This window comes from Antennarius striatus, chromosome 11, assembly GCF_040054535.1.
Source record: "Antennarius striatus isolate MH-2024 chromosome 11, ASM4005453v1, whole genome shotgun sequence".
NCBI classification, from domain to species: domain Eukaryota; kingdom Metazoa; phylum Chordata; class Actinopteri; order Lophiiformes; family Antennariidae; genus Antennarius; species Antennarius striatus.
In genome coordinates, this window is record NC_090786.1 from 11,731,170 (window position 1) to 11,757,593 (window position 26,424).

Below are 26,424 nucleotides of genomic sequence, written 5' to 3' on the forward strand. Positions count from 1 at the left end.
AGGGAGGGGGCAGGCCAGGAAGATGCGTCGGGAGCGGACGGGTCTGCGTAGCGCATCTCAAACCTCCCACCAGGAAGGATGGAGGGATCTCTCTCTCTCTCTCTCTCTCTCTCTCTCTCTCTCTCTTTCTCGTACACATACACATCCTTTGTCCCTTAATAGCTCATTATTTAAATCACCAGAGAACAGTTAACACAAAGTGGAACTGGTGTACAGTCTTGGTAAAACCGGTCCACATATAATTTGGACGCCCTAATATTTAAACACACATTAAACTGTTTTTTGTTTTTTTGTTTTTGTTTTTTTTGTGTGTTTTTTTGCAGCATGGTTGAAGAAAGATCTTAACACTGGCTGGGGAGTAAAATAATGTCTTGTTTTTACAGTCTGCTGAACCTGTCAACACATTATGGATAGAAATATTGTTTGGTCCCTCAGCGATACTGTATTGAATTGCCCACGGAAGCCCAGTTCCAGGGGGAGCCTGTGACTCACTAAACTGGACAGAGTTCGCCATCTGTTGGACAAACACAGCAGCACACTCCCATTGTTCCTGAGGTGATGTTTGTGGCAACACCAACCTACGAATTCATACTAACACAGAAATCACCTCGATGAGATCAGTACCTAGGTTTCAGATAAGATGATGATGATGATGATGATGATGATGATGATGATGATGATGATGATGATGATGATGATGATGATGATGATGATGATGATGATGATGATGATGAGACGTGAACGTGCAGGTGTACTTGTAGACTCCGTCCACTAGATGTCAGGGTACACCTGGAAAGTGTTGCACATCTGCAGCGTCTAACTTCTGCTTTCATTCCCATCTTCTAAAGCACGTGTCAAACTCAAGTCCCGGGGGCCAAACGTGGCCCGCCACATAATTTTTTTTGGCCCGTGAGACCATAAATGGTTAGAGTTTCTAAAAATGAATAGGTCAAAAGTGTGCTTTGACCAAAAACTACATTTCCCACAATGCACTAATTAAACCCATTTTAACTTTGACAAAAACGTTTTGAACAAAGTTTATGCCCTAACTTGTGTTTGATGTTAGTTTCCTTAATTCTCTTGGATAGTTTGATCCTTCATTGATGGAGTTCTATGGTTTGCATAACCTGACAAATTAAAAGGATTTATGTTATAACAGAGAAACAAGAAAACATAGTTTTTCTTTGCAACTGTAACTTTGTAACTTGAATAAGTAATAAATTCAGAGTTATTTAACTTTCAGGATTAGTTACATTTCTGTTACAATACATTGAGTTACATTTAGTTACATTTATTAGTTACCATATTGGCCCGAATATAAGACGACTGTGATTATATGATGACCCCCTCTCTTTCAAGACTCAAGTTTGAAAGAAGACTTTCTGAACACCAAATTTAAGTTTTATACAGAATTACAGTACATCTGAAACAAATGATTATAACAATATATTCGAGAGAAAAAGCATGCTATTTTGCCTAATTCAAATCATGCAAAAACTGTCTTTGCAATTGTTTGAAGACTCTGCCTCATTTATCACCATCATCTTGAAGTTTGCATCATAACTTCTCAGCTGCCGGTTCACCTGGCCCATCTTTGACCCACTTTTCTCCAGATTTTCGCTACGTTTCTCCATTTTCTGTTATCTCCTCTCTTATTGTCTTCTTTTTTTTTCTTACGGCTATTTTTTTTTCTTCTTCGTGCTACCGCTATTTTTATTTTTCTTCGTGACAGGGATTCGCTTTGCCTGGGGAGTTCAGTTCAGCATTCGCTTTAAAGATATCTGGCGCCATGTAGCGTTGTGAATGGGTATAATGTCTAGACCCCGAATGTAAGACGACCCCCACTTTTTCAGTCTTATTTCAGTGCAAAAAGCACCGTCTTATATTCGGGCAATACGGTACATCTGGCCCTTTGAGGACAGTCGTTGTGCTGATGTCGCCCTCGGTGAAAACGAGTTTGACACCCCTGCTCTAAAGTCATAGGTTTACAAGTGGAAAAGTCAATGCAAAACATGTTAATATCCATTAAGTGAGATGTCAGTTCAGTTGAAGAAAGTTCATATGTGTCTAAAGTCTAAAGTGTATCTTTCATCTCAAAAAAGACGGGAAAGGGAAAATGGAAGACAGTGGAAGTTGGAGCATTCAACAGGTGAGGAAGTTTGTGGTTAACGGATAATGCAGTACATCATTACTGACAGAGCATGACAGGGACATCCAAAGAAAGGTTCACAAGCAAGAATGGGGAAGAGGGTCACCACTTTGTGAAAATCATCAGGGGCAAAAACAAAGAATCTGAGGATTTCATAATTTGTTGTCTATAATGTCATGAAAAGATTCAGAGAATCTGGAAAAAATCTCTTCATGTAAGAAGCGAGAACAAAACCAACAATGAAGAGCATGTGACCTGACCTTCAGCCAGTGCTGTGTGATAAACCAACATGATTCTTTGAAGCATTTTACTACATGGGCTCAGGAACACCTTTTAAAAACTGTCATTATAAGAATGGAGATCATTGCTTTATAACTACAAATTCAGGTTTACAAATATAAATTTACTACAAATACAAGGTGTCACATTTCTGTCAAGATAAAGATATGGTTTCAATTCTTTTGGGCTTGAAGTCATCTAAGATCGACTGCTGTAAGGTGTGAATGAGTACGTTTGTGTGATGGGTCACTGTAGTGTTTTCTGGGTAAAGAATATAAGAAACATTCAGATTGCGACCAGCTCAAAATTCAAAAGTAGCATCTGTGATGTATGAATGGCGTCCAAGTCCATGGCATCACTAACTAGTAGATCTTCAAGGGCACCATTTGAAAAGTAATAAAACAAGATTTGGGACAACATATGCTGCCACCTAGATGACATTGTTTTCAGGGACTTCTGTTTTCTTTCTAGTAAAACAATGAAATGCCACTCTGCCTCCTTACAGCAGTGTAGCTTCAGAGTGAAAGAGTTTGGATACAAGACTGTCTGCTGTCCAAATTTGTCACCCACTGAAAATTTGTAGCACATTACTAAGTGCGAAATATGGCAATGGACACCTCAGACTGTTGAACACCTGAAGTCATACAGTATATCAAGGAAGAATTTGGGCCAAATTTCGGAAATACTGTATGTTGCAGGCATCAGATTCAGAATAAGCATATAGTTATTTTTAAAAAAAATTTTAATGAAGTTTTTCATTTGAACTTTTGTCTGGTCTGCATTGAGGTTAGAGAGGATTTGCAATTCATTGAATCCTGCTTCATGTGACATTTTAAAAATGTCCCAATTTTTTGGAGAATTGGGGTGTTACATGATGCATGGTTAATCTGAGACAGCAGTGAGGCCCCAGTCATAACAATGGACACAGCATGAAATAATGTATCACAATAACTGATGGATATTAAACCTGAAAGCCACTAAGAAGAGCAGCTCTGTTTTTGTATGTTTGAGGAACCTCTAGTTTATTTTTTACCACAACTCCAAACTCCATTCCATAAAATACAGCCTCCTTCATAAGACAGTCAGATTAGTATTGAGATAAATTTCATTGAAAACTGTTTAGTCCTTGTAATATTTCCAGCACAAAATACCAGAACAATATGCAAAGGGATGGTTCAACAAAACATAAGAGGCCCAGCACTGAATCTTGGCATGTAGATGGGCATTTTTGAAATTCTACATCTGATCCCAGCATGGATTGGATCCCGGCATAGCAGATATTATCCTCTCTGATCCCTAACAACTGGGACCAGCTAAGTTATTACCACTAAGACACATCCTGTTGCTACTAATAGTAAGATAGTTTGCTGTGAATTGCTGGTATCTGTTTTAGATTTGATGAAATTTATTGTTTCACATGTATCTCAAGTATACTAGGATATATTTACACTCAAACAATCAATTCAGCTCATTTTTTTTGTCATGCTCTTGTGCTCAGCTGAGGTCATATAAATCCTTGGTTCTAACGTGTCCATGAGTCAGAGTGATCCAGCCTGGGATTTCCATTCTGCACCTGAGTTGTTCTGCTGTGGAATGTAATGGGCACCGACACTACTCTAATGTGTGCATGTACACCCACGGTCATGTGCAATTACATGCTCTCACAGGCAGGCTTCAAAAAAAGGCAGCAGTCCTGTGGTTAACAGACTTCTGCAGGACAGAGGCCGAGAGGAAAGAGACGTATGACAGCGAGGGAGATGGGGGGGGGGGGGTAGAGGCTAAACTAATTATGAGTCAAATAGCGGAGTAGCATCTGTCAGCGTTGGCATTTTACCATAGCTCTTCTTGCCTGACTCAGTTTTACCAGTGAAAGTCAAAACACACTTTTTACAGTCAGTAACAATGTTTGCACACATCCTGCAGCATTGTGGGAAATACCACAAGCAGCCTTTTCAGGAAGAGGGGTGTTTGGTAGAGTTTCTTTTTCTCCAAACACACGTACCTGGAGAGGTTGAGAAATGCCAGGAAGTTAAATTTCACCCATCCTGAATGCAATTTTAGAAAAACAACTTTGAAGGCTTCAAACCATCTGAATAACACGATGTGTAAAATTATAAAGGGTTTCTTTCAATATTTTACTCATGCAGCAAAAATTTTATGTGTCTCTATATTTTTGTGTAGTCCATGAAAATAATGAAGTCTACAAAAATCCATTGATGCAATAGCATGAAAAATTATACCAGGCTAATTCAAATATTAAAAAATATACTGTATATCAGGTGTGGACAGAACATGGTTCTTAACTACTAAGCACATTTGGATCCAGATTATAATTTGGATCTAGGAGAATTAGATCCATATAGCTCTGGAGGTACACAGTATGTGTTGGGTCACAATATAGAGTAATGATGAAGGGGACAGACAGGACACTGACACCATCAGGTTGATAGATAATCTAAATTCAGAGAAATTAAAATGAATTTTTTTGTATCTATGAAAGGTGAGAAGTTCAATCAGATGACAAATACAGCCACATCAGCTGTTCCGGAAAATCATATTTTGTAAAGAGCTCATAAAGTGATAATGAAATCCTCTAAAAAGAAGGTTTTCAAGAATTTGGAATTTGGTGATGGTACTTTATTGGGTGTTGTGGTGACACCACACCATGTGTTGTCCCTGGCTGCACTTGATACAGCAGACAGAATTTTACAAATTATTCTTCCTATTTTAAATTGCACTTCTCTAACAGATATTGAGGGATGTTCTGCTATCCATGGCTGATGTAGCACTGAGCAGTTAACCCCAAGCAGAGATGGAGAAGTTCACAGAGGTCTAATAAACTCAATGCCTTCCTAAGCCTCATAGTTTGTTTAACTGTTCCAACTTGTAGACTTCAATCAATACTAACAACACTTCCAGTGATTTATCAGATACTATGAGGCTACATCTGCTTCCATGAAATCTGCTGTCAAATATTTGACACATAAATACAGTTTCACTCCTCATAATTACGTGTAAATATGCACATTTGGTGAATTCCCCATTAAGTCAAGAATATACAGAATGTAAAATGGCATCTTTTTTTGGTGAGAAAACACAGTCACAGTTTCGCAAAGAGGCTAACAGTCTTTTTTTATTATGTGTATTTCTGTATATACTGGAATATTGTTTCATTTCTCCTTTCTCTAATATTTACATTGGAGAAGAAATGCTGCTTTCCTCTCTGACTGAAATGGTAAGAGACATAAATGATTGGCTAACATTAGATCCATGATCATGTTCAGAAACATGTTGCAACACGATTCAGTCCAGTTTGGATAAATGCAGTTGAAACCTGAATCCTATACTATTGGAATTACTGCTGTCTTGGTTAATTTTTAGTTCTAATGCAAATTATCAATTGTAACTGATAACACATCAACTTCTGACAAACAAAAGAGTCACCATCAAACATTCCTGCCTCAGAAACCTATTAACCACACACCTTACAAGGCAGAGCTTGCACTCCGCTGTATGCTCTGACAAGTCAATAAAACCCACTGGTATGTTGAAAATTTTTGGAAGTCATGATAGATATGAGGCTGTAGAGGAATTTGATCAGGCAGAGAGCCAACCCTTCTGTACATTACAGAGCTTTCCAGCAGGAACACACCCTCCCGGTGAGCACACCTCAACCTGAGGAAAAGTATTACTGACTGGCAGGTTGAGAGGCTGCGCCCACTCTTGGCCTCCCCTTGACTGCCCGTCTTCATCTCTGTCACATATGCATGTGCTTCTTGATTTCTCCACAGTTGTATTTGGAGATTGCAGGGAAGTGGAAAATATGAAAAGGCTTTAAAATCCAGGGCAGATGTGAGCTAACAGGGTGTGAGAAATGGAAATAGACTTGTAGTGAGAACCATAAATGTGAGCTGCAAAAATTTGCAAGTAAACTTTTGAAAACATTTTTATACAGAATGAGGATTTTGTTCCCTTACATTCAAAGTGAAAGCACTTTAGGAATGTATCTGTAAAGGGCCAGTATGGGAAAATCCTATTGTTTAAATGGACCTAAAGAAGTCATGTTGACCTTTAAATGGTGAGATACAACACTGTAAAACATAACAAACTCCAAAACAAAGTGGATATACATATCCCCTAGCATACAATGATCACAAATACGTCACTGGTTGAACAGAGAGAACACTTTACAAAAGATTGGACTCTGGTGCTTGAGAAGACCGCTGAACCGATATCAGTCTCGATAAATTGGTAAATACAAAAGTTCTTACACCACTCCTCAGAATACAAAAAATGATAAAAGCAATTCAACCTGTGATTATGATCTTCTCAACTGCCACACTGCTGTATTGTCTGTTTTAAGCACAATGGAATGCAAAACTATTTTGCTGCTCCTTGACTTCGGACCAATGAGATAACAGCAGGCAAAGTCGACCCCCATCACTCAAGAATCAGTCAATATTACTTTGTAAGTGGTTTTTCAAATGATCTCTAAGCCACATGTAATTGTTTTATACATCAGCACATTTGTTATTTGATTAATTTTTTAAAAAGGCCTGTTTTTATAGAGTATATTCTTTTTAAAACACGCATTAAACATCACAACTCTTAACTTGAAAAATTCAAAGGGAATTCTTCTAACTGTAGAGATAGTCATTTACACCTGTGTGTTCCAGCAGAAAAAGCCCCTCCACTCAGGTGTTTTCTTTTCTTCTCATCACACACCTGCTCTCTGAATGTGAGCGGAGCTGGGTAGAAAATAACGTGAGGTCACTAAACTGTGGAGGCTGTGAACTAGACATGAATCGTCTCACATTAAAGGCGCTAACAGGAGACTGAGAGAGACTTCGGTACCGATGCATCCATGAGAAACACCAGAGAAAACCTCTGTTTGGTTACAACTTTGGGGAGTCTCCTAATATATAAAAGAGTACAAATAAGTCATCTGCTATTTGCAAGGATAGTGTGTTTGTCTTTATTTTCACCTTCTCCGCAACTTATATATGTTGCTTTATAAGTGTGTGTGAATAGGTTTGTCATAATGCAGCATTTTAGTAGAAAAGGCTGGAATATGATGGACCTCTGACCCAAAATATTCCCCATTCTCATCAGCAGTTAAATATAAGCACCATACTGTGTAGCAGCTACCCTCGGAGAAGAAAAATAAACTTTTCGTCTGATATGATCTTCATAAAAGGAAGTACCATTTACTGCTACCATACTTGAGGATAATTATCATCCTTGTATGTCATGTTTTCCCTTGTAATTATATCATAATTCAAAGGCTTCCCTGGCAAGCTAAAAATGATCAGGTATACATCATCATGTAAGAAACTTCTTTGAGAAACAGCACTATTAATTGTCAGGCTATAATTACATTTGCAACACCCGGAGGGTCCGTCTCATTTTGTCATTTGGAGTTGCTGCTCTAAACTATCATTAAGAATATATCATAATGTATAATCAAGAACAACAACCTGAAAATGTTGCTCCTCTTGTGAGGCTCAGTGTTTGGTTGAGTTACAGAGAAAGTGGGTGGGCAGCATTTCTCCTGGGGGTTGAATCATGCCCAGACAGCAAAAACACAGCGCTCCAGCGAACAAGGAGCTGAAGATGGGGTTCGGGAAGCAATGACACATCATGGATCATCTTACATATCCCAACACTGGCTGATTAAAGTTCTAGACAGCAGAATGATTGAGCAACAACTTACCAAAAAACCACTCCCAACCAATGTCAGACCTAAACATGTTGTGTGTGTATGTGTGTGTGTGTGTGTGTGTGTGTGTGTGTGTGTGTGTGTGTGTGTGTGTGTGTGTGTACACAGGCTCCTCATTTGTCCCCAAGCACGTGTTGATCTATATGACTCCATGCTCTCTGGATCTCTTTGTGTAAGATTTAGACATATGATGTGGATGGTGTTGTGTTCACTGCATTTATCATAGTTATATTCAGATGAAATCATCCTCACATGCTCCCAGAAGCATGAGCAGTGGAGCATTTCACACAACCACTGCATTTTCCATCATACAATACATGAAGTCAGGTCTTGTTCACTTTGGTGCAACAACGAAGACCACACTTTCTAAAAGAACTCACACAACAGTGACAGACAAAGGAAAAACAACAAGGCCCGCTTTATCCATTTATCATGTTTTATTAGACAATTTAACTTTTGCTCTTTAGAGTACAATCTATATAAGATACATATGACAAAATATATTTTAAATAGAAAAGAAAGACATTAAGGCATTTCAATGTAAGGATTTAACAATCTTGACAACCAGAATGATAAGACTGTTACCTTTTGTTGTGTTTATACCTCTAAGGCACCGTGGTATGATAATGGTGAAACCACATTTTAGACATTAGATGAGTAACTATTTCACCTTGGAGTGGTGACGACATGATGATTTTCAATGCGGTTTACAGTGCTATGTGTCGACAGTGTACAGTGTTTCAGCAACAAACCAGAAAAGACACTTGTTATCATGACAGGCAAAGCAGGTAGTGAAAGATTTCTCATTCTGACAATAAATGTGGTGGCATTGTATAAACATTTCAGTAATCCACTGCATGTTTGAAAAAGCTGCAGGTCAAAGCGCTAAAATCACGTTTATCACGCGAGCCAGTCTGGTGCCATGATGACTCCTTCACTGGGACCAACATTAGAAAACCCAACAGTTCCTCTGGAGAATCACTGTGGCACCAATAAATGGTCAACTGGCCTGAGCGTGTTATGAAAGCCGTCATTTCCTGCATATGCTCCCGAGTTCAAAAAAATCTCTTGTTATTGCCTCGGTGACCGAGAGCTGAAAGGATGTCATCACAGAAATGCATAAACAGCTCAACCACATCCACCGGACCCCGGGCAGAGAACAAGATTGTCCTCACTCCTTCCCTTTCGCTCCCTCTGTTTCACACTTACACTTGCTTGCGTACAGTAAACAAAGCTAGGCAAGCACACACACACACACACACGCACACACACACACACACACACACACACACACACACACACAGTCACACACAAACAGATTTGTTGTATCGGTATGTACAATCAATAAGCATCAAGCCTGCTGTTATGCAAAGTTTTAGTACTCTCAACTCACATGAAAATTCCCTCCCTTTACACTTTTGAACCTTTCTGAACTTCTCTGGAAATTATTACTCATGAGCAGAACCATACAGAAACTTGAACAAACAGTGAGGCGCAGCAGGGTTAACCACTGCAACGTTTATCAACAGCAAAAAAAAGTCAATGACAAAGTCCTTAAATTCTTTTTGTATCAATAGCTGCACATAATGGATATTTATCATGTACATTTACTGTATATAGAAAAGGATTTTTTTTTCTCTGCTTCCTGTGTTTCACTGGTGCACACACAGGTTGTTCCAAGCAATTCTGGTCAACAAAGTGATAAATGTAGGTACAGCTGCATCACAAATTTATCACAGTTAAGAAGGGTGTCCACTAGGCCTCTTTTCCTCACTATCACTGCTCCATGTCCAACAGTTTGTAGTAAACTGTGTTAAGGCTCATAGCTGGACACCTCAAGAGAAAAAGGTGCCCAGTGGACACATTACAGAATGTGTTGGTTTGAGCGAGCCTACTGTGATTGTCGTGCTGCTGTATGAGTCTCCCACAACCTATGTTATATATTGTATGCTTGTATTGTATGAAAATGTATAGTATGCTATGCTGATGCAGGCATCTTTTCTGTTACACTGCTATGTTTGCTGAGCCATACTCATGTGGGCTGCTGGGAATTGTGGCACTCAGAAGGCGTAGGGCCCAACTATGATGGTGAGCCGCAGCAGTGAGCTGGACCGGTAGTTCATGGTCAGATGGTGAGTGATCATCTCCAGGTCCACAACGTACTCCCTGGGACCAGTAAGGGGCTTGGTCAGCACCAGCATGGCACTCACATTGCTGGAAGGCTGTAAGAAAATAGGATCGGTCAACGTGAACACAGATTTATGACATCTTTTTTCAAAGCAGTTTACCGTTGTTTGGGTGGAGCTGTTTTTAGCCACACTAGCGACATGGCTCTACGGATGGCAGCAGTCAGCCAGTCCTGCGGGACAGCCAGTCCACCACTTTAACCCAGACTAAAATATTTCTACAATTATCAAATGGCTTGTCATGACATGTTGTTATGACATTCATGGTCACCAGTAGAGGAAAAACACTCAACATGACCCTGACCTCTGATGTAGCACACACAGCTGGTTAGAAAAACACTTGGATCCCAGGAAGACCAGCGACCACTGTCACTGACCTGAAGTTTGAGTTTGATTACTTCATGTTTTACTTCGGAGCAGAGTTTCTTGTGCTTTCCTGTCCTATTGGATCCCCTGTTTTAGTCTATGTTCACAGTCCTGGTCATTCTTCTGTGCTCATGTCCTCCCTGTCTTTGTGAGTCTATCGTTGCACCATTCTTGTGTCTTTCTTTCCCTGCAGTTTGATCGTCCGATCGGTTCTGCTCGCCGATTTTGGATTAATTATGTAACTTGTTTAGTCACCTGCTAAATGGATTTCCAGTCTTCAACTGCTTTACCAATACATTTTGGAGCATTTACAGTTTAAAAAGTTGAGACCCAATTCCCTGTCTCTGGCTTCTGTCTCCGTTTGGGTCTGTTAGCTGAAGCGTAACACTAATGAGGGCCCTTATCATGTTATATCCTGTTATGTCTGTTCTGCTTGTTTGTATTCTGACATGCACTTTATGCTAATTTGACAGGATACTTGGATGAATAGTATTTAGCATGTTCTTACAGTGAATTAACCATCCACATGTATGTAATATTGTTTCTATGAGTAAGCAACAAATGGTGACATTTAGTTCAACTAAATGTCCATGCGTGGCTGAAGACCCTAGCATGGCTTTATCTGGTTTGCATGTATTTAAGAAGCGACAAGCACAACTGCAATCACGTTCACATGGTATTTTTCTCACATATCTCAGTAGTGTGAGAGAATTTAGAAATTTTCTGCCAGATGAATGGAGAGTAAAGTGACACAGATCAGTTGACACTAGAAAACATTTTTATATTTTGAAGAAGCTACAAAGGTTGTATTTACGTCAGCATTATTTGTTCAAAAATATCACATCATACATACCTGATAAATAATATAGCCTAATCAATTGAATAATGTAGTTTGTAGTTTAGCTACATAACTACCAGAAGTATGTGCAGACTTCAGTGGTGTTGCTGGATCCTATCCCAGCGGACTACAGGTAAGACACAAACAATATACAGTAATGTAACTTAATACAATGTGTGGTGAACAGGTAAGCTAGTTTATAATTGTGTAATAATAATAATGCAAATGTAATTGGGAAGTTTTTTGCATTAAATAAAATCAATTTACAATTACAATTTGAGCTTGAATTGATAAAATGATTGACACCTGTGTGCATGTCAAAATTTAAAACTGCTGCATGAAATCAGGGAGGTGGGCAGATCTGCAACAGAGGGATGTCTGGCCATATTTCCAGGCAATATCATATGATCTGTTGTGTGACAGGTTACATGCATATAAAAAATCAGGTTCCTTAATTGCAGGAGAAATAGTCATATCACTAATACCGCTATGAAACCGCATCACATCGCTAATATTTGATATTTAATTACAGTTATAACCTCTCAGCATTTCATATAACAAAAAATAAATCAACTTACACGCAGAAAGAATTCTCCTGCTTCATTCCCAGCTTTGATCCTGAAGGTGTTGTGTGTATTAGCGTAGATGTTTGTAGCCTGAATCTGGAAGATGTCTGCTGGGACGGTCCTGTCCGCCTGGATGCTCATGTATTTGTAGACAACTGAAGGTGGGACACCCTGGCACTCAGCCTGAGATCGACAAATACAGCGGCTGCAAACGCACAACAAATATGAAAAACTGTGTGAAACTAACCACACTGAGGATATTGGAACCAAAGGTGGATGATGTTAACTGACTTTTCAGAGGTTTTGGTGTAGGGCGCCTCACAGGGGTTTCTGGGATAGCAGCGGAAGCCTCCATAATAGTTCCAGCACATTTCATGATCTTGGCAGTTATGGGTCCCCATCTCACACTCATTTATGTCTGGTGATTGGCAGAATAACAGACAGAGAGATACACTGAGAGAAAAGTGTTAAATAGACAAAAATAATATTGTTGGATGACAATATTGGTATCCCACACTTCCAAAACACACACAAACTCCATATACTTCATGAAACAAAGCTGTGAAAACACAGTTCATGTTCAGGTCATCTGCAGTCTGACCACGGTGTTGTGGGGGTGTAGATTCAAGAAGCTGAGCAAGAGATGCAAAGTAAGACACGAGGGATCTGCAGACCTGCAGCTCTTCCCTTAACTGCAGATCTGCAGTCGAAGGAAGTTCCCAATGCAACCCCACACAGGCCCACGTGCAGTTCTTTCCTTGCATTACCATTAAAAATAACCCCATCAAACATGCCCCAAACCACAGGGCTATTTCTGGCACAGCAACCTGGATTCATCACCGAAAGGGTCCCTCTGACACAACTGGTTGGATTCATGGCTGCCCCTATAAACCCTACACCTGATCGAGGGGGAAAGGAAAAAATAACAGCTCGCCCTTTGAGCAAGCGCTGGGGCTTCAAATAAATCCACTTCAAGAAACCAACATCACGTATATAAATTCACAGAGGTGGCTAAGCAAGGCAACACAAAGTTGCAGTGTGTTTGTGTTGCCTAACTCTGCATTCTTTCCATGACGGTACTGAATAAGAGTGGCTTTCATTCCCTGTCTTAGAGGTAGAATAGAGGATGATCAAGAGCCTCTCAACACTTATCTTCAAAGAGCTGAGGATGAGGGAGAGAGGACGACTCTTTTAGGAACCTTTTCTTGCGTGAAAACTGAGAGGGTGAGAAGATAGATAAATAAAGAAGTAAGGTAAAAAAGAGGTAGAGGGAAAAGGGGGGGGGGGGGGCTTGTAATACCTTGACATAACCTGTTTCCCTGGAGCTGATATCCCTCTGGGCACTCGCAAGAGTAGCTTCCTGGGCTGTTGATACACTGGTACTGACACATGTAGCTGGAGAATCCGCATTCATCAATGTCTGTACAAAAGATACACACACATAAACATAAATAAATAAGCATTAAACACTCAGGACAATCCTACATAAGTGAATTTCACTGAAGACAGACATGAATGAAACACAGGAAAGATCTCAAGGTTCATCTTAAACATTATGTTTCCATGGAAACAACAAAAATAGAACCTGTGATATCTTGTTTTGTTCATGACATATTCTGCAGATGTGTCTCTGTGTGTGTGTGTGTGTGTGTGTGTGTGTGTGTGTGTGTGTGTGTGTGTGTGTGTGTGTGTGTGTGTGTGTGTGTGTGTGTGTGTGTGTGTGTGTGTGTGTGTGCATGTGTCTATTCACCTTGACATGACACCAGGTCTTGTGCCAGCTCATAGCCCTGTTCACACTGGCAAAGGAAGGAGCCAATCAGGTTGTAGCAATGGTGCTGACAAGGACTCTGAACATCACATTCATTCACATCTGGAAGGACAAATTGATATAACACCAGTAATTCTTCTAAATTATGAACTTGAACTAATTTTTGTAGTTTAGATCAGTAATACATACATAATAACACTATAAATGCTATTTAATTGTTTCACATAGTTTCTTTAGGGAAGTTAAGATGAATGTTTTATGATATAGCACAAGCGGAGGCGGAAATATTCAGACACAAATGCAGAAAGCACACGTTCAAGACATATGCACACACACATTTCAGAATATCTGGGAACTTGTTAGACAGCTGGATTTCTATATATGTTTCAGAAATAAACAGCTGTTGACTCTATTACAGAAACAACTTCCTTTGACTTCAGCAGGAGATTTATTTTTTGGGTTCAGACTGCAAGATGAATCTCATGACAGCTCCGAGCTCCAAGGCATGAAAAAAAGCACAACTGCTTGTGTGTCATTTGTTTATGAAATCATTTATGACCATAAAATATCTGCATTATGAAAAAAACGAAAGGTACATAGAGCTCACATCCTCTGCTGTGAATTATAGTGTTGCTCTTTTGCTCATGTACAAAATGGTAAAACGTGCTGTGAACAAAATAAATGGAATAGTAAGTATTTAAGTTAATCTATTCAAAATCAGCTTGGTGCCTGACAGATTGGGTGGATTTCCACCATAAAAACACAAAATATCCACAAGCTAAATCAGAATAACCAATCATTGATCATTTATTATTCAATTCTGTCCACCCAGGTAAGAGCATATGTCTTTTCAGTGACTTACCAACACAGCTGTTGTTGTTGCTGGCCAGTTTGTGACCCATGTTGCACTCGCAGTAGTATGAGCCCTGAGTGTTAACACATCTGTGCATGCAGTAGTGGGCCATGGCACATTCATCTCTGTCTGCATGGAAGCACCAAGACATGGGTGACAAAAGCAATTCTTTAAAGTTGCTGCAACAATCTTTTTGGAAAGTTTGACAGCAGCTGGAATCAAATCAACAGGAGGGAGCGACTAACCCACGCAGCGATCTCCGTTCCGTTGGTAACCTGCAGGACACTGGCAGCTATAAGAGCCTCTGGTGTTATAGCAGGCTTGTTCAGGGCCACAAGTGTGTTGACCTGTTGTGCATTCATCTATGTCTGCAAACACACAAAAATACACACTAAGAGGACGGTGCACAGAATAAATGACTGCTCAGTGCCCAAATACGTAATTGACAAAGTCGACTGGTAAGTCTGTATCATATCTGAGATCACTGATACATAAACACACAAGTGTCCCTTCACTGTTCTGGTTGACAGGGGGAAACACCAGATCATATTTCCTGCTAACAGGACAGCTATTTGATGGATATATGGAGGAGAGAAAGAACTAGAGTGATAAGTCGTGTGCTTTTAACCATAATGCTTCACCCTCTCTACAGATATCCATCATCTCAAAAGCTCAGACAGAAAGACTTTCCCTTTCTATCATTCATCCCATCATTAATACGGTATATCACAGAAGAAGAGGTTTAGTAGTTTTTTGTTAGGATAAATAGCTGAAATCGCAAGTTCCTTCCAGCAGCAGTCAAATCCAATTTTCTGCAATAATATCTGTACTATAAAAATTTTTTTGAAGGGCTCTAACTAACATCCTAAATGTACTTTACGTATAGAATGGCTTAAATAAATGATACTGTGCTGATCAGCAATGCACAGCCTAACAGTGAGGTGAAGTGAAGGTAAAGTTATGGCTCTGTGTCAGTTTTAACATTTAGATACATTTTAAAGAACATTTTCAATCTTCCAGATTGGGGCTGAGTGCACAACGCAGCAGTGGAAAGATTCTCCTGTTTCTGTTGATCTTACAAAGACATTCTCAATTTTGATTTGCTTGGAGCCACAGCCTTCTCTCCTCAATACCCCCCCCCACACACACACACACATACATACATACACACCTTCTTCTGCACACTACAAATATGCCCATACTGTATAGTCTCATCCCTGTGGGCCCACCAGCAGTCCTCCTGGGTGGTCTGATACAAACCATCATATGAAGACTGCCAGTAGGCATCAGTTTCACAGCATGTGAGTCGGTTATACTCAATACCACACACACAGACACACACACACACACAAACACACACACACACAGGAAAGGAAGGGGGTTCTATCTGCATTGTGATTTGGCATCTGTGTGTCTGAACAGTATCAGAGGAATCTGACTGGAAGGCGGATGGAAAACCTAAAGTTGTCTTCTCTTGCTGAACATACTTGAAAGACATGATTGTGTTATCCCTCCTGTAGGGTTTAGATGCAATCAAGGCACCCGAAACATGGAATTACATGACAACAGAGCTCCTATTCATAGAGATCAAGTATGTAAAAATGACTAATCAAATGAAGTTGGCACAGAAAAGACAAACATTCTGCTGCACACATAGCATGAACTGATCTGGACATAAATGTTTCACCTGATGTCAGAGCTGGTAAGGATCAAGGCCTTCCTTGAGAGCCTAAAATGTCCTACACACCGGTCCCACAGCCTCTGCTGTCCAGTGGGATTTGTTCCTGTGAGAGTTTGGCCAATGAAGCAAAAGCTGAACAGAAAGTAAGTTGTCCTCACTCCTTAAAGGAAGGAAAATGGAGAGACCTGAAATGTGCTTCCCTCCTTGGAGGCAGAGTGATAAGATGGACTGACAACACAAGGGACAAAAGCAAGGCTCAAATAAAGGTGCATCTAAGAGAGAACAGGTGCAAATTGAATGTGGGAAAAACAAAACATGCACCTAGTTTGGCTCCTTGAATACAAGAACTTCCTAGAAACTGGAATCACATTACTATTATTATTATTAATATTATTGCTTCATAAATTAATAGTGGTTTCCTTCTGGGTGTAATTCCTTAACTTGATCCATCCCACTTTCATGATAATCCATCAAATTGTTCAGATTATGGTAAAATATCAGATAAAGGACTTTCTGACACCACTCTTTTATCCAAAAGCACTTTTTGCTTCAGTCCTATAATGTCACAAGACTGCAGCAAAGATGTACAGAAAAACACTCTGCCTAATTGGTGGCTTATACTGTAACTCATTCTCAAGCTCCTGCTCCTTTTGGCCTGTGAGGCAGGCAGGGTGCTGGGGTGCTGCTCTCTAGAGAGGTGGGGGCTCAGCTGCTGTAAATATTTATAAACAGACTGGATCGCAGTTTTTGAAACTACGTCCTTTAAAATGAGTATGTTTATTTGGCCATGGATACCAACCTATCTTCTTTGCATACGACGTAAGTCAGTCTTGCTCTCACTACTGTTAACACAACTAGTTAGATAAAGTAATGGATTGTAAAAAAAACATAATAACATAATGACCCTAATCTGAACTCAAACCCAGTATTTACACACTATATTCTTTAGTATTTAACCCCCCAGGGTCTGACGGCTGCTTGTTTTGATCTACTACAATAAGTTAAAGTGAAGAAATTATTGTCAGCGCACAAAGGAGATGTTGTGCCGAAAATACAGGTATCAAAAATTATGTTGAACAGTATTTAATGTGATACCTATAAAATACCTAAAGGCTTATAAAAACATGACCTTGGACCCCAGAGGGTTAAAATAGAGGTAATGCAATATATTAACAGACAGGAGACAGACACATCAGACTCCATTAATCACCACCACGCCCACCTACTGCAGGTATTTGGTGATTCAGTAAGACTGGAAAAGCCCTGCCCTGTGGCAGCAGATCCAGACTACACAAGTCTGACACTCCTGAGGCTTGAAAAAAAAAACCTGCGTGCTCACATGCTGATATTTAATAAGAACAACACCTGCAATCCCAAACCACTTGAATTTCTAAGCTGTGAATTAATAAGGGTAAAACAACTGGGTGAAGATCCAGCCTCTTCGATCAATTGATTGAATAAGTGTTGAGACATCGCTAACTAACCAACACTGCTACAACTGGAGAGGCACTGCAAGGGCCCCTAAGCAACAAATAGCCTGCTGCTTAGTTATTTATCCCGTCTGCTCAGGCTGGTTTGACAGTGGACGACTCGGTTATGCTGTTGGACAGGATACATGTCAGCACGGTGGGCAGAAGACTTTGACCAGTTTTGGTCGATGCACTTTCCACTTCAGTGTTGCCAGATCTCACAAACTAAGCAACTACTGTACATTTATGGAGATGAACATGCATTCTTTAGAAAGTTTGTTGATCATCTCCAGTGTATCCACCTAAAGAGAGATCTAATTTTGATTCTTAGTTCCAGCAGAAAAGAATTCCAAATCTGAACCAGAGCGGGTCCACAATACTTACACCATGAACCTCATCCTGAGAGCAGAATTTGCTTTAGTATTTGAGTTATTTCTACCATGAAGATTTTTCTGGACTCTAACAATTATGCCATTTTTGGTCATATAGGAGATTACGTGAACCATCCATGAAGGTGTCAACCTTTTATATAAAGTGGAGAATCCATGACTAGTTGGGGAAATAAGTGACTTTGCATGGCTAACGCTGTGGGGATGCTTCCTCGCAACGTGTGTACAGGAAGGCCAGAGTCCTCTTTGCTCCCTTTCAAAAAAAAAAAAAAACTTCGACAGCTCTAAATAAAAGCATATGTGGTGAACGCGATCCAAAAAGTTCATTCATGGGAATATCTGTGGTCATTTCTTCTTGGTCACTAAACCTTTAAAGGGCTGCCAGTGCGTGGTGCCACAAAAGTTTGTCTGTGCATGTGCACAAGGGTGAATGTGGGAGGGCATCCCACACTGGCTGGCTCTGAGGTCTAATAAAGTCACGGCAGCATACAGTTTACACAGGAAAACAGATTTTATTGCAACAAACCATCAAATGTGATGATGTGTTGCGTGTGGAGAGAAGTGACTGTTTTCTGAGGTCAGCTTTCTTTTTTCAAAATTGTATTTAACACAGCTTACAAGTTCCCTGTAACTGAGCCTGCAGTAACATCACAGGGAGAGATAAGACCATCCAGCAGAAGAGTAGAAGGAAAGAATGAGGAAAAAGGGTGTAGCCTTTTTTTTTTTTTAAACAAAAAAGGGATTTTAAAGATTTGAAGTTTGATTTACAGCCGTGTGTGCATATGTGATGTCAAAGTTGAAAAAAAAATCATTGCTTTTCAGGGAGATTAATTCCAAATGCCTTGTGGGAGTTGGGGGAGTAACAGGGATAGCGGCAGCTCAAAGAATGTGAGTGTGTGACACACACACACGTGTGTGTGTCTGTGTGTCTATGTGTGTGTGTGTGTGTGTGTGTGTGCGCGTGAGTAGGTGTGTGTGTGTAATGTAATGTTTTCAGAGCCTGAACATGAAATACTCTTTTTGCAGAATACACATACACTTAGAGGAGATCCATTTTTGTTGTGTGCACATGAATATGGATGGAATAAAAGTCTTTGGGACCAAAAACAGGACAAAAATTTGGCTCGAATTCAGGACAATGTATCACTGACTTCAGAAACACACTGACATGAAAGGGCTTGTTGTATCGTCACTTGGGAGCATTTATTCTTGTTGTCACTGAAAACTGCAACAAAGTAATGGATCTGCTCCGAAGACCAGCTGAAGTCATCCTGCTGCTAAACAGCATCCCTGTGTCCCTCTGGTTACTGGATAATTCAATCTCTGGAAAAGCCAAAAGCAAGATCTGTTTTGTTAATAACTCATAAAACTTCATTTCACATTTGTTAGCATGTCAGACACCAGACCCCTTATAAATGCTTGGCTTTGTTTCATCCCGGACACTTTTATTTCAACCTGCCCCACAGTTGTGGTTTTTTTGTAATAATATGTCATTCCCTGAGCAAAGAGGTGTAAATACAGCCATCACTAGCCTGAGGGTAACCTCAACACCAATGGGAGTGTCAATGTTTCCCTTTTAAAGTAAGGCCAGAAACAATGCATGTATGAAATCAAATGATTCAACAAACTAAACTTAATATCTGTATATTTCCAGCCATATTAAGGCATGAAATCTTTCCAAGCTCTCGCTCTTCACACCACTCCCAAGATTTCCCCGCTCATCACTCTCATTGTTCAAAAGCAACTGGAGTTTTAGTCATACTGACACTTACGAACATATTTGTGGGATTGTTCCACACTCCTATAAAGAACGGGCAGTGTCCGGACATTCTCAAAAATCCGAGCCGTGTGCCTGCAACATTCCTCACTGATAATAATCCTTCCTGTTGCTCTGAAAACTACCAAAAAAAATAAGTGCTGAGCAACTCTCCTGCTTCAATGAGAGGGCAATCAATCACTCCGCCCATCTGACCTGTCAGTAGCAATTTACAGCCTTTAGACTAATATCTGCAGTTGGGAGGAATGAAGCCTTTAAACACAGGCCTTGAAAAAAAAAGATCAAATAACTGTTACAATAAGAGTCAAGAAAAGGAGAAACTGTTCACCCTGCAATCACATGTGACTGTCACCACAGCTCAGCCTGTGAGTGATTTATTGCAGTCTGTGTCCCTTTCCATCGTGAGGTAACTGGAAAGAGCAACATATGTAGGCACATCAGAGGAGGAAGCAGCTGGCCCCCGCTCAGGCACAGCCCTCATAGAGAATAATAGCAACAGCATTAGACACTCACACCAATGAGGTACACCACCTCTGCTCCCCATTTACTCCTCTCTGCCATCATTGATGCGATGATAAAACCATGAGCGCTACGGCAGCACATTAGGGTTACGGTTGGATCATCTATTCAAGGACCCTGAATGAGACCCTTGTCATGTTTGAGAGTGTACAACACATCACATGAAGTTTATTTTAAGTTTCTTTGTGTATTGTGTTGATTTTATGTTGCAATACTTTGATACTTGAATTAAGCAATATCATCAGGAAGTCACGGGTCACACTATGGTGATGTTGCCCTGACGACGATGCTTCCGCTGATCCACTTCCGCTGATCTACCTCTAGCATTCTGGGTAGTGTGTTTATCACCAAAAGTTTATGACTTAAATATGTTCATACATAATTATAGATCCAAATCTCCCTTTGTCTGGATTAAACATTTTACACGTCTCAGACAGAATATCCCAGCTTCGTATTAGTGTCAGTGTCATGTCGGACTGATTATTATATCAGAGATGTGACATCCATCCATGGATGGATGGATGGATGGATGGATGGATGGATTGCCAAAATTCACTTTTCATCCTGTGAGGGCATGGCCATCCGTGCTACGTTCACTGCGACCCATGCTGTGTCAATAATGAAGTAACGTCTGTCGAAGAGACCGGTTACTGCTCCTTTAAAAGACTCAACAATTCAAAAGCTTGATATATGGACACTGGTTGTTGAGTTGAAACCACAGCCTAACAGGTGCAGTGAGTTTGACAGTAAAATCACAGGGCGCAGGACAATCTCCTAGTCATGACATACTGATGCACAACCGTTCAAACCATGAGTCAGAGAGCAGGTGGGAGCCGAGAGCTTAGCTGCTAATGGAAGGGTTCTGCGGATACAAAGGTGAGCCTCAGGTGTCTTTTTGTTTGAGGAACCCTCAACAAAGTCGGTAGGTTTTCATCAAGTAAAGTTTTGTGTTTGATCCCACTTCCTGCTGTTGAGCAACAAAATCACCCTCATGGTGAAGACTGCTCTTCGTCTCCTCTAAACAACAGAATTTTCTCAGTTTTTGTTGCTTGTATTTGATGGATGTTTAGAGGACATAAACACAAACGGATAACATGATGGATTTCCTTAAAAACTCACAACTCTGAACACTGTGGATCAGCAGTGATTGGTAGCTGGGGTTTATTTCTTCAGATGCACACATCAAGATGAGACAAGTGCAGCTGTGAAGCACGAGCTGCAAAGGTCAAACTGAGAAGCAGTGTCACATTGTGCTTTGCAACCATCTCTGCTTGTTCTGCTCTCTGCATTCCTGCTCCCCACAGATCGATCCAACGCTTATCTGTCAAGGTGGTGAGTAATTCCTACCATCACAAAAGATGGGAGCAAACGGAAAAAACAACCATCGCTAACATTCCAGAGATATTCCTCCCAAGTGCATTGCATCTGTGTGGAAAAATGTTATTGCATGCACTCTGCCTTGTTGGAAAAGTACACAAGTTCTCTGTCACACAGGGCTTAACAGTCTTAATAGAACATATTTAGGAAAGATTTCCAGTTACTACAAGTGAAAAGTGTCCAGACATGGCAGAAATTAGTCAGGCATGTCGGGGGTAACGTGGCACATGTGACCTCCGGAAACCAGACGGGGAAACAGGAGTGGCATGTCATTTCATTTCCCATATTGAAGCACAGGAGCATCTGATTTAACAATAAGTACCAGCTATAGTATGTAAAGTCAAGACTTCTGAGGATCAAATATGATATTATCATGTACATGGAGTATATTCAATTAGGTGTGGTGTACTTTTGCAGTGTGTTCAATAAGAATCCTAACATAACAACCTTCATTAGATTTAAGGGACAATCTATTTGATGGACGACGTTCAGTCATGGGAGGAAGTGATCTAACCTCTTCCAAAAATAAGAGTAAATATGCACACACGAGACTACAACAAGGCACTTGTGGATATCTCCCGGTGGTAAGCACAGCGTGTGTTTGTGTGTGTGTGTATGTGTGTGTGTGTGTGTGTGTGTGTGTGGAGGGTGGGAGAGGTCATGGAAATGTGAGGCATCATTAAGCTGTCACATGTACAGTTTTTTTGCGGTCAGGGCCGGGCTAAGGTGCCAGCTTCCCTTATGTGTTACTGCAACAACACATAGTTAGTCTTGCTCTCCGGGCCAAAGGGGCTTTATTACTGATTTGTGACTAGTTATACCCATAGGAGTGAATATAAAATCCGCACTTGAAAAGGAGAGGCCAGGGCAAACTGTGTTATATAATTTGTGGTTTGGTTCATGTTTAATCAACGTTAATCACGGTTAAAGAACAGCAAGAGAAGTTGCTTGTTTTAGGAATGATTTTCCTTCATTGATGCTAGTTGTGCTGTGGAAACATGGCTTCGGTTATTCCAGAATATTTGGCTAATCTCTCCACTGTTTGCCACACACTCAGCAGTAAGTCACCAAAAACAATCCAGCGACAACACAACCATGACGTTGGAACAACCTGGTTCGCTCAGCGATCTACCGCTCCTGTCGGTCTTTAACCCCGTGTCGACCTCACTGTACATCTTCCCCTTTGCCCTACCTGACTCGGCACTTGAGGTTTCCGTCACAGAGTGGTGAGTTAGCACCTGGTGTAAGAGCTATTTTATGCATTCAGGTTTTCCACCATTAAAAGTTAACAGGAATTCCTTCACTAGGAAGATATGTAGCTGTGCAAAACAGGCAGTGTGAAGTAACACCAAAAAAAAGAGAGATGAAGAGAAGGGACATTTTTGTGTCGAAGAACAATCGGCTCATTGTATGTAATGACAGAGTAAGAAGGGACTGATATAAACAAAGATATCGCAAGCTTGAATATACACCCACATAGCAGCATGAGACGCCTTCCAGTTGAAACTCCGTTCATTTCACAGTTATAACACTGACAGATAACGTCCCATCTTTGTTTAGCCTATGCACTGAAGCAGCACAACAGTAAATGAATACGTAAAACATCCATTCCAGCTCGATTACGTGGTAACTTTTATTGATATGCTGCCATGATTTACACTCTAATAAATCCTAACTGGGGCGACACGGTGGTGCAGTGGGTAGCGCTGTCGCCGCGCAGCAAGACAGTTCCGGGTTCGAGTCCTGCTCTGTGCTGACTTTGCATCCCCCCCCCCTCCCCCCGTGTCTGCGTGGGTTCTCTCCGGCTTCCTCCCATCCCCAAAAACATGCACTTCAGGTTAATTGGCCGTTCCAAAATTGCCAGTAGGAGTGAGTGTGTGTGTGTGTGAGAGTTTGTTTGTGTCTCTGTGTGGCTCCACGGTACACTAACGTCGCGCCCGGAGTGTCCCCTGCCTCACGCCCTTAGTCAGCTGGGAAAGGCTCCAGCTCCCCGTGACCCGCTTCAGCAGATAAAAGCAGTAAGAAGATGAATCCTAATTGGGTTACAGTTTAAAGAAATGCATAAAGCACTTCACACATACTGTATCTCTGGCTCTTGTGACCACAACCCTTGTGACACAGCCACAGCTTAACTTTTGATGACACCGTAAAGACTCTACTGTACATGAGCGCAGATGTTGCCACAATACAGTACAACATGTCCTTCATTTTCCTCTGAAGCAGAGGACCTCAACACCCAGCAATTTTTCATATTATAGGAAGAAGCTGATCTCTGGCCAAAAACATCATGCTGCAAGCAACCAAAAGAGAGAGCATGACATCACGGTGAGGAAAAATATGAGAAGCTTGCAACACATCTGGCAGCTACGCACTGTTTAGCTGTTGATGGCTGTCAGAGAGATGGATGAACAGTTCACCTTTGGAACTCTGTTTATTGAGGCTCTGAAGTCATTAACAAGTAATTATCAAATACCTGAGTAGCTCTGCTACAGACACATTGAGACACATTGTTTAGCATCTAGCCAAGTTCTGCATACCATTAATATTCAGGAAACAAAAAAAAATCCCCTTGACATTGATATTCACTTTCCGTAAAGGAGTGTTTTACTCCACAACCACATTTTGAGGATGTAGTCTGCTACATGTCACCTGAAGTCAAATCTTAAGTATTCTGGAAGATTTAAAAAAAATTATGGAGTGTGTCACAGATCCTTTTTCCACTTCTGGGTAATACTTTGTGGTTATAACTCTGCTCCTGCTGACAGAGTCCAATTTCTCTACAGAGAAACTTGTCAGCACCACTTGCTAAGATAAGAGGAGCCGCCTCTGTGTTGGTTTAGAGCAGTAAGAAATGAAAGGCAGGTTTTAAAATGTCCTTCGTTGGTACTGTGTGCCATCTCATCACTGATGTGAGACAAGGAACAAGGTTGGAGTACCAGTGCGTGTGATCTTACCTCTACACAGGTTCTGCTCATCTGCTGTGAAGCCCGCTGCACAGTGGACAGTGTGGCTCGTCTGGGGGGGCCTCAGTGGCACCTGGTCCCCTTCCTTACTAATATAGATCACAGCACTCTTGGGGAGGCAGAGGTAGCCACCAAAGTGGTTGATACACTGCATCCCTCCTTTGCAGGCATCATCCAACAAGGTGCACTCGTCAAGGTCTCAAGAAAGAAAGGAGGAAAGAAAAACAGAAAAGAAGATCTTTCTGAAATCATTTTACCTGGTTAAAGGAACAACTTTTATCAACGTTGGCTGAACACACTTGAGTGACAAAAACATATCCATATTTGACTTATCATGAAGCATGTATGTTCTCACCTCTGCACTGCTTTCTGACACTGTCGTACTCATACCCTTCAGTGCACTGCGAATGAATGTAATTCTCATGAGATGATTAATATTTCCTTTCATCTAACAACATACGAAGACAATTATTAACCTCAAGTTCTGCATTAGAAGATTAAAATACACCAGCACCTCAAAAGTGCATTTTAAACAGACAAAAAAATCGCCATGTTAATAGAGCATCTTACTTACTGTGTATGAAATAGGCTCCTCAACCTCCTGGGAGAGGGCATGTGTTAAAAACGCACAAAGACACACGCAGATCCCCAGCATGTCGACCAAACGTCGGTGCAGCGCTATAACGAGACGTAGAGGAACCAAATGGATAGAGCGTGCAAGATCATTTTTCGCTTGACAAGCCTACATGTTTTAATACCCGTTATTACATCACTGATGGCATTGCTTAACGAGTCCGAACATCTCCCGCTGCTGGCGCGATGTTTATGTTGGCACAGCTCCAGCAAAAAAGCTGCGACTTCAACTGAGTGAAGTGTTTTCTGCTGTTCTTCTCCAAAAGGATTAGTGCGTAATGCGCGTAAAGATCGTGCGTAAACATGCCCTTGTGTGTCAGTCAGCGTCAGGAAAATGAACGACTCAATCAGCCGTGCAAGAGCTCATGATGATCAAAAATTTGCATTAAAACATGTCCAACAAGCAAATTGCATGTGCGTGTTTTTCATTGTCTTCAATGTACTTCCACTTGCTATTGGACAATTATTTGAAAATAGAGATACATCTAAAAAGAATGTTTCCTCATTCGCACTAATTTAAAATCTTCTGATCGCGTTTCTGTCTAATCAGAGTCTTGGATACAGTAGATTTATCATCATGTGGCGCTATGGCGACGTACCTGCAATTACCTGCGGATCTTTCTCCAGGGGTGCTCCACACAACGTTCCCGGTTTGTGTTTTGTTGCAAATCGATCTCGTCTGCAGCAGCAGGCTGATCTCTATACTCTCCAAATGCGCTGCGGATTTTAGATAGATGTCGGATGGTAAGAAGCGGTAGTGATGATGAACATGCAGCTCCTACGACATGACATTCTGGGGCGGTGTACCGGGCAGGTTGAGCTCCGGGTTCCGTCTCTCACCGGAGTGGCCAACCATCAGCCGGCTACAGTGGCTCCCTCTACAGACTGATGA

General features: G+C 40.9%; 1 protein-coding gene across 5 annotated transcripts; it reads right to left on the reverse strand.

The window, feature by feature from the left end:
* Nucleotides 1-8,567: 8,567 nt before the first annotated feature.
* On the reverse strand, nt 8,568-26,424 carry efemp1 (EGF containing fibulin extracellular matrix protein 1). Of its 5 annotated transcripts, none has more exons than XM_068328078.1 (12): nt 26,340-26,416; nt 26,142-26,249; nt 25,474-25,577; nt 25,255-25,300; nt 24,891-25,097; nt 14,970-15,092; nt 14,734-14,853; nt 13,854-13,973; nt 13,404-13,523; nt 12,395-12,521; nt 12,116-12,308; nt 8,568-10,369 (listed from the first exon to the last, which is right to left on the reverse strand). In XM_068328078.1, the coding sequence occupies exons 1-12, from the start codon at nt 26,386-26,388 to the stop codon at nt 10,208-10,210; spliced, it is 1,479 nt and encodes a 492-aa protein (XP_068184179.1). In that variant the 5' UTR covers nt 26,389-26,416; the 3' UTR covers nt 8,568-10,207. The 5 variants fall into 5 exon arrangements, with proteins under 5 accessions (XP_068184179.1, XP_068184181.1, XP_068184182.1 ...); XM_068328080.1 differs by having other exon boundaries at nt 26,132-26,249; nt 26,340-26,358; XM_068328081.1 differs by having other exon boundaries at nt 26,142-26,424.

What these genes read in the sequence shown, in the direction of transcription:
- efemp1 (XM_068328078.1), bottom strand. Translation starts at nt 26,388, where the DNA reads ATGGTTGGCCACTCCGGTGAGAGACGGAACCCGGAGCTCAACCTGCCC. An exon ending in GAACGGAGATCGCTGCGTGG is followed by an intron (nt 14,854 to 14,969) that starts GTTAGTCGCTCC and finishes GCTTCCATGCAG; the next exon opens with ACAGAGATGAATGTGCCATG. An exon ending in GGGAAACAGGTTATGTCAAG is followed by an intron (nt 12,522 to 13,403) that starts GTATTACAAGCC and finishes GCCAATCACCAG; the next exon opens with ACATAAATGAGTGTGAGATG.